Raw genomic sequence first — 14,014 nt, forward strand, 5'->3', positions numbered from 1 at the left:
TCCACCTTGCAAACCTTAGGCATTCTCCTAACCTTGGAGCTTTGGTCTCTCGAAGTGTAAAACAGGGAAAATGATTTTCACGTTTTAGGCTATTCAGGGAATTACATGAGATAAAGGGTAGTATAGGGTCCGGCTCTTGATAAAACTCTGCAGCTCCAAACCTCCCATGGCTCCCCACTTCCTGTCAGATGAAATCTAGGCTCCTGTGACCCGAACCTTTCTCTCTAAGTGAATGCACAGTCACACCCACTGCTGTCCCATCTCTGAATGTTTTATTGTCTCCTTCTCTACACCCACTATCTTTCCAGTTAAGCCGAGGGTTCCGGGAGAGATGGACACGGAACAGGCAGGCAGGAAGGGCCCACTGTGCCAGGACAGAGAGGATAGTGGAACCAACCGTGGCTGTGCGTAAGGTGTCCACCCACGTGACCTTCCTCTGTTTGCTAAGTTTTGATGCATTCTCCCTGGCCCACTGTAAGGACTGCCGTTCTCCGTCTCAGTTCTTAGAGTCTCTTCTCTAAGCACGATTGAGAGCCTTTTCTGGCATCCTCATTGACCAGCTGTCACATGCTACCTTATAGTGCGGAATTACTTGCCTGTGTGGGTCAGTATTCCCCTAAGTAGGGGGCGTGCTTTTGGAACGGGTCATCTCTGATCATGCCTAGCAAGTATGCAGTGTTGTGATGATTTGCATTCGTAGTTCTATATTTTGCAGGAAAACCAAGGGTCTAGCACTGCTTCAGATAGTTGTTAGGAAGAGGGTCATGGAGGGACGTGGATTTTTTCCCATCCACAAAAGGAACTGCTGCTCTTAGCTCTTTAGGGTTCTGGTTTACTGATAAGATGCACAAACTGACAGGTGCTAGATTTCCCAGGTTTATGTGATTATAATGAAGGTATTACTTTCCCGTATCTGAACATAACTAAAATGTCCAGGGAGCAGACACCTGCTCTGGGTACTCTTTAAAGCTCCCTTGGCTTTGTGGCTTGGGATCTGCTCTTGTAAGATCTGGCACTGTGACTTCGCATGTGACCATCCATGCCTTTCTTTGGCACCTCTCTGATGGCCTCCTGTCAACTACTCCTCATGGCGCCGTAGTGGCCAGGTGGTGGAAGTGGCCGCCTCTTGATTTCAGCTCAGGTCATGATCTCAGGGTGGTGGGATCGGCCCCAGTGTTGGGCTCCATGCTGGGTGTAAAGCCTGGCACTCTCATGCTTGCTCTCTCTCTCTGAAAGGAAGAAAGAAAGAAAGAAAGAAAGAAAGAAAGAAAGAAAGAAAGAAAGAAAGAAAAAGAAAAAAGTTCTTCTTGTCCAGCATCTTATAAGCAAAGTCGGTGGAAGCTAGTATTTAATTATTCCCTCTCTCTCTCTCTTTTTAAAAATATTTTATTTATTTATTTATTTGTCAGAGAGCGAGAGAGGGCACAAGCAGGAGGAGGGGCAAAGGGAGACAGAGAAGCAGGGTCCCCGCTGAGCAGACAGCCTGACCCGGGCCTCCATCCCAGGACCCAGCAATCATGACCTGAACCAAAGGCAGATGCTTGACCCGTTGAGCCCTCCAGGAATCCTGTGATCAAGTATTCCAGTACTCTGTTTTGTTGATTGAATAGATATTTGTCCAAGAACTGCATTGTTCTAGACACTGTGGGGAAGATCAAAGGAAAAAAAAAGACCCTTTCTTTGGGTCTTTTGGGTTAGCGCCTTCTTTTTGAAAAAGCCAATGGTTAACCTCATTCAGTTCCATACTGAGTAGATGCACTGTCCTCATTTTTGGTCGCAGATTTGGGCTGCTTCATGTTGATCCCCATTAACTTTGATTTTTATCAGGTGTTTTTGATCCTGACCACTTTTTCCCCAAGAAATCCCAATGTAATGTGTTATTGGGTTCAAAAGAAGGTGTGGTGCCTCCAGTGGAAGAGGGATGCCCAAGGCATTCATGGGAGAGGATGTCATTGCCTTGCCTCATTCTGGAAATTTATGGACAAGAAAAAGAGCTCCTTATTTTAATGAAGTCAGACAACTTAAAAAATATCTTTGGACCTTCAAAGTCCTCTAGAAGATGAATTATAATTTATGTATATTATATTTCTCATAGTTAACATATCAGTTTTAGGTAGGTTAAGTTCATGTTACTAGGGTATTTCTGGAGGCTAACATGTATATACTTTGGTGGAGAATCTCTACCATACAACTTGTATCGCTAAGATGTATAGTATAATTTAAACCATGTACCAGGTTTTTGGTCTAAATCATGTAGGAGAAGTTAAACTTAAATTGCATTCTATTATGAGTCATCTATTATCAGTATGAGCGCATTTCTGCAAGCATAGTTATGTTGAAATAAAGTTTTAAAAAGTAAAAAAAAAAGTGTAGTATATTTTTACCCATTTTAAAAAAACTATTATATGCAGAAATAGGGTCGGAGGGTAGAGGAATGCCGCACAGGATTCCAGCCCCAGCGCCGACCTTCACCCACACCCCCTTACCCTTCTGGAGCCCCGGAGTTCCATCTTGCCAACCTCAGGACCTTTGCAGTTCTGCGGTTCTCTCACTCTCTCAGCGTGACTCTCTCCAGCTCCTCTCCAGGTAACTGAGATAGGAGAGGAGATAAAAGACCACCAGCTTCTAGAAAAGCCTGCCTCAGGTTAGTGATTCAGCTGCTCCGGGGCTGGGCAGAGGAAGACCCAGGCATGCTGGGCAGGTGGGGAGGACTTCACGCAGGAAAGGCTGAGCTGAATGTGGAAGGTTGGAGGAGAGGAGTTTCATGGTTTGTCTTTAAATTTTTCTGTCTTGTCAATCTGATCTTATTTGAGAAAATCACTAATGATAGTAAACACCAAACTATTTCAATAATGTGTGGTTTGAAGAGAAATCTGACCATTGGACATTTTGAGCAGAAGCCAAACCACAAATAATCCCCAGTTCTAGGGCATGGCCGACTCAGGGATGTAAGTTTATATATCCAGCCCCCACCCCCCCCCAGACCACTAGCTTGACTTCAGCGAGCTTGGGTTCTCTGCATCTGCCCATCCCAGAGCCACTTTGTTCTTCCCTGCAAAGATTTTCTATTTAATAATAGAGCCGTATCATTCCTTCTGATAAGTCGGAGGCCTAGACTGTTAAAATGGGACATTCTGTCCTGGGCTGTGTCACAGTACATGGTAGCGTGTGGTATCTATCGGACATGTTTTGAGGCTGGTCCCGTTGTCTGTTGTCACTCGGAGCCTCACGACTCCAGGTGACCTCAGTGCACGCTTCTCTTACCATCTAGTCTCACTGTTTCACCACTGGCCTTGCATGGTCCGCACCAGTCAAATCCATTTTCCTCTTTCGATTTTCTTTTTAAAATTATTTTCCTCTTTCGATTTTCTTCTGAAAATGTTTTAAATGTCTGTTTCTTCATTGGTTGTAAAAAAGTTGGAGAGTACTGAAATTCACCAAGTAGGAAATAACAATGGTCCAGATTCCCAATACTCCAGAGTTAATGACTGTTCATCCTTTGGGTTGTCTATTCTCAGTCTGTCTCTTTATCTTTCTTGTGCACTTCAATACCCTAAAAAATGAAGATTTTTCCCGTCTGTTGAGGACGGTTGGGACTACTACATAGTAAGTTTCGGTCTCTTAACCTGGAGTGCTGTGTTAATCAGGCCTCCGTTGCAATGCTGCGTAACACACAATCTCCAGGTCTTGGTGTCTTATAACAGTGACATTTGTTTCGCACTCGTGGTGTGCAGGTGGCTGCACATTGAGCTGGGCTGGCCTCCATGAGCTTCATGTCTGGTCCACACATCACCGTTTTAGGGCCTTGGCTGAAAGATCCACAGCCATCTGACGTGTGCTCTTCTCTTGGCGACGGCCGATGGGTGGAAACCCCAGCCTTCTAAGGCCTGAGCCCCATATGGGGGCACCGCCATCCCACCCACATTTCATTGGTCAGATCAAGTCACTTGGCCAAGGCTGAAGTCAGCAGGGTGGAGAATACTCCTCCCATGGGGGACCAAGATGTATGGGTTTGTTAGGGCTGCCGTAACAAATACCACAGACTTGAACGAAGGAAGTTCATCGTCTCATGGTTGCGGATACTGACAGTCTTGAGATGAGGGCTTCATCCAGGGGGATGTCTTCTGAGGCCTCTCTCCTTGGCTCGCCAGTGCTGTGTCTTCTTCTCATGTCTTCACATGGTCTTTCCTTTGTGTGTATTTAGCCCTAAGCTCTCCTTCTTATAAGGACATCAATCATACTGGATTACAGCCCACCTGAATGACCCCACTGACCCTCGGGTTTCTCTTTAAAGACTCTGCCTCCAAATACGGTCACATTCTGAAGTACTAGGCATTAGGGTTTCAAGATCTGAGTTTGGGAGGGGACCTGTAACACGCAGTAAAGATGGGCAATGAAGGAAGGATTGTCGATAACAGACCGCAGGCACCTCACATCAGTAAGGCTCAGCTTCCTCATCTGTTAAGACAGGGATAGGCATTTCTATGTTATGGTTTTATTAGGGACTGAATGAAAAAAATTCCTGTGAACCCCCTGCTGGTGGAGGTGGTAGGAATGGGTGTAGTGCTACCTCTCATGGAAGGACCGAATCCAGCCATCTTGGGCCCATCACCTTGTTGTTCTACCAGCCGGGCAAGCTAGGAGTGTGCAGTGCTTCTCGACTTTCCTCTGCAGCTGTACCATCCGTGGAATCTCCATGACAAAGTCAATAGGGCCTTTTGGGTGTTCAATCTATGACCTTGGTTTTGGTAACACCATTTGTACCCATGAGCTATGGCTACCATCTTTCCTTTACTACAAGTAGTTATTGAAGACCTTTTATGGCTTAATAGGGCTGTGGGCTTCCTATTGACCCGAGGCACGGCCTTCCCCCCAAAGGACCTCAGTTGAATGCCTGTGGGAACAGTAAGTGAGCCAGGAGGTCAGAGCAGGGAGCGTCCCTCTCTCTGCCTCGTTGTTCAAAGCCAACTGCCTCACACAATCTCCTTTTGGTTTTCTCCCCTAGAATATTGTGTTAAGGAATGGTTCCGAGACTTTTGACTCCTGGAAGAAGCCCCCTCTGCCTGTGTATGCCCAGTTCTATTTCTTCAACGTCACCAATCCAGAGGAGATCCTCAGAGGGGAGACGCCTCGGTTAGAAGAAGTGGGGCCGTATACCTACAGGTGAGTCCTGACCACATCCCTGCCGCACCAGCCGGAAATACGGAGTGACCCCCCTGGGGGCGGAGTCCACTTCTCTTCCCACGAGAGTCCTTTGTGTGCTGCATGGGGAACACAGGTTTGGTGACATCTGTCTGAAATGTTGCTGGTGTTGGGCACACGCCTGTGACACCTTGACAGAGAAAGGCTTTGTGAACTAGGGCCAGTCTCAACCTGTTAGGTTTAGGAATGCAGCTGCCTCCTCCCGAGTTCGAGGAGAAAGTGGTTATTGAACCATGAAGAGCTTTTCCCTGCCCGCAACCCTTTTAAGGTTACCCCTTGATTCTCTTTGATGACTTTTAGGCCTTCCTCTCTTCCCGTCCCCCACATACCATTTTAGACCAGGTCCTGGAATTTGTTGTTTGTCTACAGACAGGCCTTTCTGTCTCCCGCTCACTCCTCTCCCACCCCTCTTGGGCAGGAGAGATAACCAAGTGGCAGGGCAGGTTAGAGCCTCTGGCAGGGATGACCAATTCTGAACACGGGGGAGGTAGGGGAATCACTTTAATCATTTTCTAGAAGATTAGTAGAGGGAAGTGCTCGGGGCATCTTCTGGTCAGAGCACTTTCCCAATGGTTGCCATACCCAGCCCCCCACCCCCACCCCCATAACCTTTCCAACAAAATTTCTCCTTACCAAGTTTAAGAAAAATTAGAGGCAGGGAGCCTGGCTGGCTCCATTGGAGGAACGTGCAACTCCTGATCTCAGGGTTAAGTTCAAGCCCCAAGTTGGGTGTAGTGATTACTTTAAAAAAATAAAATAAAATAAAATAAACCCAACAACGGTAGAAGAAGCACACAGCAAGAATTTTTTTTTTGTACAGAACTGCTAAATGGCAAAAATGCCTCAGAATTCTGTCATAATCTGTTGCTCAATAAATGGTTGCTGACTAATGCACATTATAAATCAGCATTGTTCCCTAGCAAGAATTCAGAGATAAAAATCTTGGTCCCACGGGGCACCTGGGTGGCTCACTCAGTTAAGCAGCCCAACTCTTGGTTTCAGCTCAGGTCATGAGCTCAGGGTGGTGAGATTGAGCCCAAGTCAAGGTCGGTGCTCAGTGGGGGGTCCTTTCCCTGTCCCCTGCCTCTTCCTGCCACATATGTGTGTGCACCCACACACTCTGGCGAATCAATACATACATAAAGAAGAAAAAGATCATCCCTGTCCCTGCCTCGGGTGTTCCCGGTCTAGCTCTGGAGTTGAATTACCTGTTTGAATCTTACTTCAACCACTGACTATTTTTTGTGCCTCTGTTTCCTTACCTGGAGATAATAATAGGACAGGATTGTTATAGGGATTAAATGAGCCAACGAGTCAGTATTTAAGAAGTGCTTAGATTAATGCCTAGCACATACTTAGTGCTAATTGTTTGGTATTATTACTCATCTTAGCGGACTGTTTTAGTCTGTATAAACCAATATCCAGATTTGTAAAGATGAACCCTGCTGCCATATAAAGGAATTTTAAATAAATACTTGGGTCTTCACTCCTAAAAGCAAAGTTCTGTATGGGTTTAATGCCTCCAAAACTATGCACTAGGTAGAGCTGGTCTGTGTTTGTGGCTGCCCTGCTGAGGGATAATTAGAAGTTGAACTAGAATTAGGATCTGAATGTCCTGTTTAGCTGTTTTCTCGTTTTGCAATTTTAACCATTTTCTATTGCGATTAAAAGAAAGCAATATAAAATGCGTAACCATTTTTAAGTGTACAGGTCAGTAGTGTTAAGTGTGTTTTTACATTGTTGTTCAAGAAATCTCTAGAACTTTTTCCGTCCTGCAACCTCTGAAACTGTAACCATTAAGCGACTCCCCTCCCCCACCCGCGAGCTCCCAGTAGCCACCATTCTCCTCTGTTTCTGTGCCTTGGACTGCCTTACGTACCGTGTATGAATGGAACCGTTCAATATTTGTCTTTTTGCTCTTCTTGTTTTTTCACTAAATTTTTTTGGGCAGAGCGAGACTGCCTCTATGTAATAATGAAGTCACCTGAGAACTAAGAAAAACATTTGCCTTCGGGGGCTCCTGGACCTGTTCCTATGGTCCAGATCTTCATCTGAGAAAAAGAGATGTACTCCAATCATAACCCAGAAAAATACCAATATTCCATTAAAATGTCTTCCAGGCCGTTGGGTCTGCTGATCTAATGTGCTGTTGTAGATGTGGTCACGGGGATAGATAAGTCCTAGAAGTAAAGCAGTGTCTGTTACCCAACTCCCACCATTTCCCCTTTTAGATGGGCCAAGACTTACTCCTAACAAAAGCCCAGGAACATCTTGCTAGGGCTTGTTAACCCCGGATCCACAGGTCCCTAAGGGGTCCGTGGTTAGAACTGAAAGTGGTCTGTGGGGTGCGTGGGTTAAAGCCTCTGCCTTCGGCTCAGGTCATGATCTCAGGGTCCTGGGATCGAGCCCCACATGGGCTCTCTGCTTGGCAGGGAGCCTGCCCCCCCCTCCCCGCCTCTCTGCCTACTTGTGATCTCTATCTGTCAAATAAATAAATAAAATATAAAAAAAAAAGAGAAAGTGGTATGTGACTTAGGTGGGGAAAAAATTATGATTTGTCTTCAATAACCACTCACTAAAATTTAGAATGTCCTTTGAGTATAAATGTAGGCAGCAAACCACAGCGATGTGAGCCCGACCCGTGGCTTCATCACCAGTGGAAACAGATACTGTGTGTCTCGTGGTAGCTGTTGCTCAAGATACTGTGCATTCTCAGAAATACTTCAAAATTACAGTAATATTTAGACTTATGACTACATCTAATTTAAAGTGTCAGTATGGAAGCATGTAATTACCGTATCACAGGTTTTTTAAATGATACCTGTATTTTGGTAATCAGTTTTCTTTGTAGTCCTGAGTATTTTAGTCTCTGGATGTAAAAACCTTATCTGAGAAAGGGGACTGCCCCGGAGGCCAATGGGCAGTGGCACAGATTAAAGACCTGAGAGCAGATTCAGTTTTTTGGAAAAGCGGGTAGGTTACTCAGTGATTGCCTCGTATTCCCTTCTTCCGGTTTTTCTCCCTGCCTTGGTTTCTCTTCTGTTCCGCTGCCAGAACGATTCCCCAAAGGGAGATCTGACGCTTCCTGCCCTTCCCTGCTCAGGGCTCTAGTGACTCTTCCTCTGTGATATTCCAAGCCTGAGCAATCTGGCTCCTTTCCGATGTCTAGCTTCTTTGTTTTATTTTAATTTCAAGTTATTTTTTTGGTACTCTCAACCTAGGCTTTGATACTCTGACCAGAGCTATCCCACAGAAATGTACGATAAGCCACATACGTAGTTGAAAATGTTCTAGGTGTCCCATTTTAAAAAGGTGAAATTAATTTTAATATTTTATTTACCTCACTACCATCCCAAAGAATGTCCTTTTGACATGTAATCACTATCCAGAATTATTAAGGAAGTACTTTACATCCCTTTTTTTTTTTTTTTTTTTAATACTGAGTCTTTGAAATCCATAACACATCTCATTTTGGACCAGCCGGGTTTCAAGTGTGTGACGCAGCCACGTGGGGCTGGTGGCCGCCGTGTGGGACAGCGCAGTTCAGCTGTGTTCCCGTGGGCTGTTGGTCCTCAGACGCAGGACTCTGCTCTTACGCGCTGGTCCCTCAGGCAGGAATGAATTCACCAGGACGCCTGGTGGCTCAGTCGGTTGTGTCTGCCTTCAGCTGGGTCTTGACGCCAGGGTTCTGCGATCGCGTCCCGCTAGCATCCGGCTCCCTGCTCACAGGGGCGCCTGCTTCCCCCTCTGCGGCTGCTCCCCGCCTTTGGCGTGCACCTGTGCGCTCTCTGACAAATAAATAAATAAACTCTTTAAAAAAAGAAAAAAAGAAGGAACTCACCACTGCCTTTCTCTGCTCAAATGGTGCCTCTGCCTGAACCTTTCCCTGACTTTGGACAAGCCCTCCCTGGTATGTGTGTCTGTTACAAACGGACTAGAGGCGTTTTAACAGTCAGTTATGAATCTTTCTTCCCCATCCGTGGAAAGCTCCAGGAGGGGCAGAAGTCAAGTCTTTCATCCTGGGACATCCAGTGGCTGGTGAATATTTTGAAACAAGTGAATGAAACATCCTCAGCGGTGGCTTAAATGCGCAGGGACACAGGAGAAGGAGTGGTTGAAATCCACAGAGCGCGGGTAGCGCGGCTGGAGCTACAGACTTAGGGAAGCCCGGGGCCAAACATGGGGGCAGGAGAGGAACAGGGTCTTGAAAATGAACGCCTTTGTTCAGAGCAGCCGCTCACATGCACGGTAGGTATGGACCGCCCAGCGTTTCTGGCAGGGGCAAGTGGGTCCTGAGCTGGAGTTTGTAGAAAAACGTGACTTTTTAGCGACAATTGCGGCCCTTCTAGTGAGCCCTCTGCAGTCAGCTAGTGGATCTGATCTAGTGGATCACTCAGGCTTTAATGATGCTATTGTTTCCACAGACAGAACATTCCAGTACCTCCTGCCCCAGTGCTTGGGGGTTCCATGGGCTCCCAACCAGCTGAGTCAGCTGATATGATTGGGTCCACAGGGGCCTGGGGCAAGGGAAGGGGAGGGCCTGCGGGCCTCCCGCTGGTCGCTGGTCAGTGTGGGTTGATCTTGGTGGTGGGAAATCTCTGAGAAGGGGAAAAGGCCACTGCACGCGGAGCTGCAGGGGGCCTGATTAATTTGACAAAACGATTTATCGATTTATCGTGGCACGTTTCCTCAAACTTTCACACACTGTTAAGTTCAGGATATTCCTGTTTCTGGAAAAAGATGATGGTGGTTCCACCCTAAAAACCCGTCAGTCCGGTTTAAGGAATGTAGGGCATTATTTACATGTGTATGGAGCTGTGGGCTGAGCAGCCCTGGACGGGCCTGTTAGCCCAAACCAAACTGGCCTCATGGTTCTGTCGCTTAACTGATACATTTTCCTAAAACGAATATCCAACTTATGGTATTTTCATTGGCTTCTGTGAGCTTCTTGAGATTTTTTTCATTTTGTCAGATTTTTTTTTTCTTTTGGGGCAACTATTTAGCATATCAAGAATTAAAGAGAAAAATCCACTTGTCCAAGGACTCTTTCAACTGACGGTCATATTTTTAAGACATATTTGCTAAATTTACAATACCCTTTTAAAATAGCTCCCATTTGAGTTTCCTAGTTTTGTGGTTTGGATTAATTTCTTTTTTAGGCTCATGTTACTGTCTTGATAGGAAAGGGAAAGATGTGAGGAACAAATATCTCGTATGTGTATTTTTATTTTTCATTATTAATCATTCATTTATTATTTCATTATTCATTTTATTATTCATGGACCCTTAAGCAGTACTGGATTATGAAGTAACCAACATATATAATATCATGTGTAGCATTACCTTTAAAAGGTATAAACTGTATTTTATATTGTTGACCATAAACGTAGAACAGTCAGTTATTTTACCACAAAATGGTTTTCCTCAGGAATAGCGGAGGAATTACGGTTCAGCACATGTAGCCGTAGGGAGCCATAGGCGAGTCTGGAGATCAGAAGAGAAGAACGTTACTTCACAGAGAAAAGGAGGAAGTTGGGAGGGCTGTGGGGAAAATGAGAATTCAGGGTTTCTTGTTGGCTGAGTTGTGGTCCTCTAGTCATCCAGTGAGCGTGTTCCTGGGCAAGGAGAAAGTGTTCTCTTTCTCACTAGCTGAGCTTGTCCAAGGGCAGGAGAAACTGTTGTGGTCCTGGGCTGCACCTGAGGACAAGTCGGTAAGGTGTGAGAGCTCCCCCTTCTGGCCCCCTGGCTTTATTTTAAAGAGCATTCTTTCATTGGGTTTCACATTATTATAAAAGTAACGTATATAAGCAGTAAAGATAAACTTGAAAATGGAATAAGGATGATAAGACAAATTGCTACTATCCATGGCTCCGCTGTCTCAGAGATAACCAATGCTAACATTCTAGTGGGTATCTTGTCAGTCATTTTTCCGTGGGTGAGTTCGACTTTTATGTGGTTATCAAACAATATATCTATATATGATATGCACGTATATATACATTATATGTATATTCTGTTCACTTTGTATTACATCATAGGTGTTTCTCCATGTTCTGTCTTTGTCATGTAACTGAACCCAAGTTCACATGCCCAGCGTGCAGGAAAGCCAGTCCCCCAGACGAGGAATGTGCAAGGAAGGCGTTTATCGGAGAGGCATCCAAACGAAGAGACAAGGAGAGGCCAGGCCTCAAGTCTGCCTCCCCAAAGGGCTTGGGTTGCACGTATTTAAGGACAAGGGGTCAGGATGTCGTGAGGTGTATACATTGAGTGGAATGTGCTGATTGGATATGGGGGGAAGAGAGTGTCCTCCTTTCTCAGCATGTGTGTGCATTCAGGAATCATGTCTCTTCTTTTCTTGGGCTACATGTTCATTAAATGACAGCAGGAGCATGATAAGTGGGGCGGGGGGGGGGGGTCTCAGGGTATGTCATCCCAGAGTTTACTTTCGTTCACTCCCGGTCCTTTCTGCCCGGCTCCAAGAATTCTTCCCCATTTGTTCCAGTCAGTCTTCGCTATTCTTACTGGTAACGATTCAGCTTCTGCAAAACCACCTCCTAAATCAGTCTGGTTGACTGGCATTTCCTTAGGGTAGAACGGGCAAGCATGTGTTAACTCAACGTGTTGGGTTCAGCCTTTATACAGATACATTTTCATGTTGATGATCTTCCGGAGCTAGAAGGAATATATTATCGCACTTTACTTATCCATTCCCTTCTTGGTCATGTAGATCAACTGTCATTCCATTATTTGGTTATGACACAAAATGACCATTCTCCCCATATCTGAGCTTTAAAAGTCCTATTCCCTTCAAAGATTTGGGATTCAAGTGTATTTTCTTATAATTCTCTTGTTTTACATTGAAGTTCTTAGGGATCTAATTATCTCCTTACAATTTAGCAAAGGTAGGAACTTTATTTAAACTTTTGAGTTCTGTCCTGTTAGCCCTTTGGTCCTTTAGTTATCTCCAAGGCCAGCTGTATACACTTTTTTTTTTTTAAATGCCAAAGAGATGATAGAAAATTGAGAAGTGTCATAGTTATTGCTCATTACAAGAGAATACTTATCTCTTTCTCTAAACCTGACTCAGACTCTTCCTTGATATCATATTCCCCACCCCCCTCAGGATAGAAACAGAAGTGACTTTAGATAAATTAGTTTTTTGTTCTTAATTTTTAACTGCTTGAAAGTAAGCAGAATAGAAAGTGATGCCTCCTGCGCCTCTCCTCTTTCTTATCTTGTACAAAAGGTGGTGGCCGGGTACTTATCACTTTTTTGGAGGCACATGGCAGTCCTGGCTGACTTAACCTGTAGGAGACAGTTGGGTCTGGGGAACACTTCAAGGTTGGGGGACCACTTCCATCTTCAGGAGTGAAGCTGTTTCTTGCACACCCCCAACAAATGCAGGTGGTGTTTTCCCTGATGACTGTCCCCCCCGCCCCAGGTTTTCCTCAACATTCTGCTTTGGGCTCTAGGTTTTTCCGTCTTTCCCTTGGTTGACTGGGCAGTGATAACAGAAAGTTCAATACAGGTGCTACTCCGCGTTGTTGGGGATGGACAATATTCTTCTACCCTTCAAGGTTCTTCTAGCTGGTCTACGAATTCAATTGACATGAGACAAAGATTAATAGGAGAAAATCAAATTTAATTATATGCCCTTGAGAAATCCATGTAAGCTTGAGATTCCGAAGACAGTGAGGCAAAGTGAGGTCCGTGTGTCATCCTGAACTAAGAAGAGGAGGGGAGTCCGGGCCTTCCAAAGGAAGGAACGCACTTTGCAGAAAGAGGAAGAAAAGTGAATTTTTGGTGGAAGGTTTACATGGCCACTCAGAAACAACGGGATATCGAAGACTTTGATCAAACAGGCCTTGACTTCTCCCTGTCTGCCCTGCCTAGTTCATATTCTAGTGTGAATCCGTGGCGATGGCTGTCTTCTGGAGCAGGTCCTCTCTCTAAACTCGTTTAGGCCGTTAGCGGGAGGCCAGAGTTTCTTCCTGAGTGGATTGGGCCTTGATTGTTTTCAGTGCAAATAATCGTCCAAGTGGCACGTCCGTTCGGAGCCCCTACAGCACCCCGCCTTGCCTTCGGGCCATTCCCGTGGCTCTGCCCTCTTTTCCTTGGCATCCTGTCCACTCTGTGACTTGACTTCTTCTCTGACGTGGCTGTTCGGCCCGGCTGGCCCGGAGCTGCAGGCTCTTCTTAAAGCTTCTCTTAAAGCATCCTCCTCCTTAGGACCACAGTTTTCTCCCAGCTCCGTGTAGGAAACACACCCTCCTTCACGCTGTGCTGCCCACCCTCGCCCTCTCTCTGCCTCAAATTGGAAGCCCCTCTCCTCTCCCCCTGGGAGAAGCCTCCCCCTTCCAGAACCTGCTCCGGCAAGATGCTGACCTCAGGACTCCCATGCCAGCGGCCATCCCTCCCTCCTCGGGGTAGCTGCCTAGCACCTTGAGTCAGCGTCACCAGCACTTTCCACAGGCAAAATGGTGTTGGAATGGCTGTCCTTGCGGGCTGTGCTGTGGGGTTCTTGCAAACAGGAGCAAGATCTTTGCGTCTCTCCATCTCAAGAGCTCTGCTCAAGCCTGCTTGCACGTGATATTGGTAACTAGCGCATCCTAAACACTTAGGATGTGCCAGACACATTCGAACTGGATCACAAACTTCCGTGGATTTCATGCTCACAGCGGTCGTCCAAGGAAAGCATGTTATTGTCTCCATTTTACAGATGAGGAAACTGAGGCACAGAATCAAGAAGTAATTTCTGAGTCACAGAGCTTGTAACTGAGGAAGCCAGGGTCAAAGGCAGGCCCGGCAGGCA

At 45.8% G+C, this 14,014-nt stretch overlaps 1 protein-coding gene across 1 annotated transcript in view; it reads left to right on the forward strand.

Moving 5' to 3' along the window:
- The window catches only part of SCARB2 (scavenger receptor class B member 2), a 70,942-nt gene that overhangs the window by 15,534 nt on the left and 41,394 nt on the right, over window positions 1-14,014 (forward strand). The window contains exon 2 of the mRNA XM_082727002.1: window positions 5,006-5,163. Within this exon, the coding sequence (XP_082583128.1) occupies window positions 5,006-5,163 (158 nt within the window). The remainder of the gene's footprint in view (window positions 1-5,005; window positions 5,164-14,014) is intronic.

The sequence above is a fragment of the Mustela nivalis genome (genome assembly GCF_964662115.1).
Source record: "Mustela nivalis genome assembly, chromosome: 4".
NCBI lineage: Eukaryota > Metazoa > Chordata > Mammalia > Carnivora > Mustelidae > Mustela > Mustela nivalis.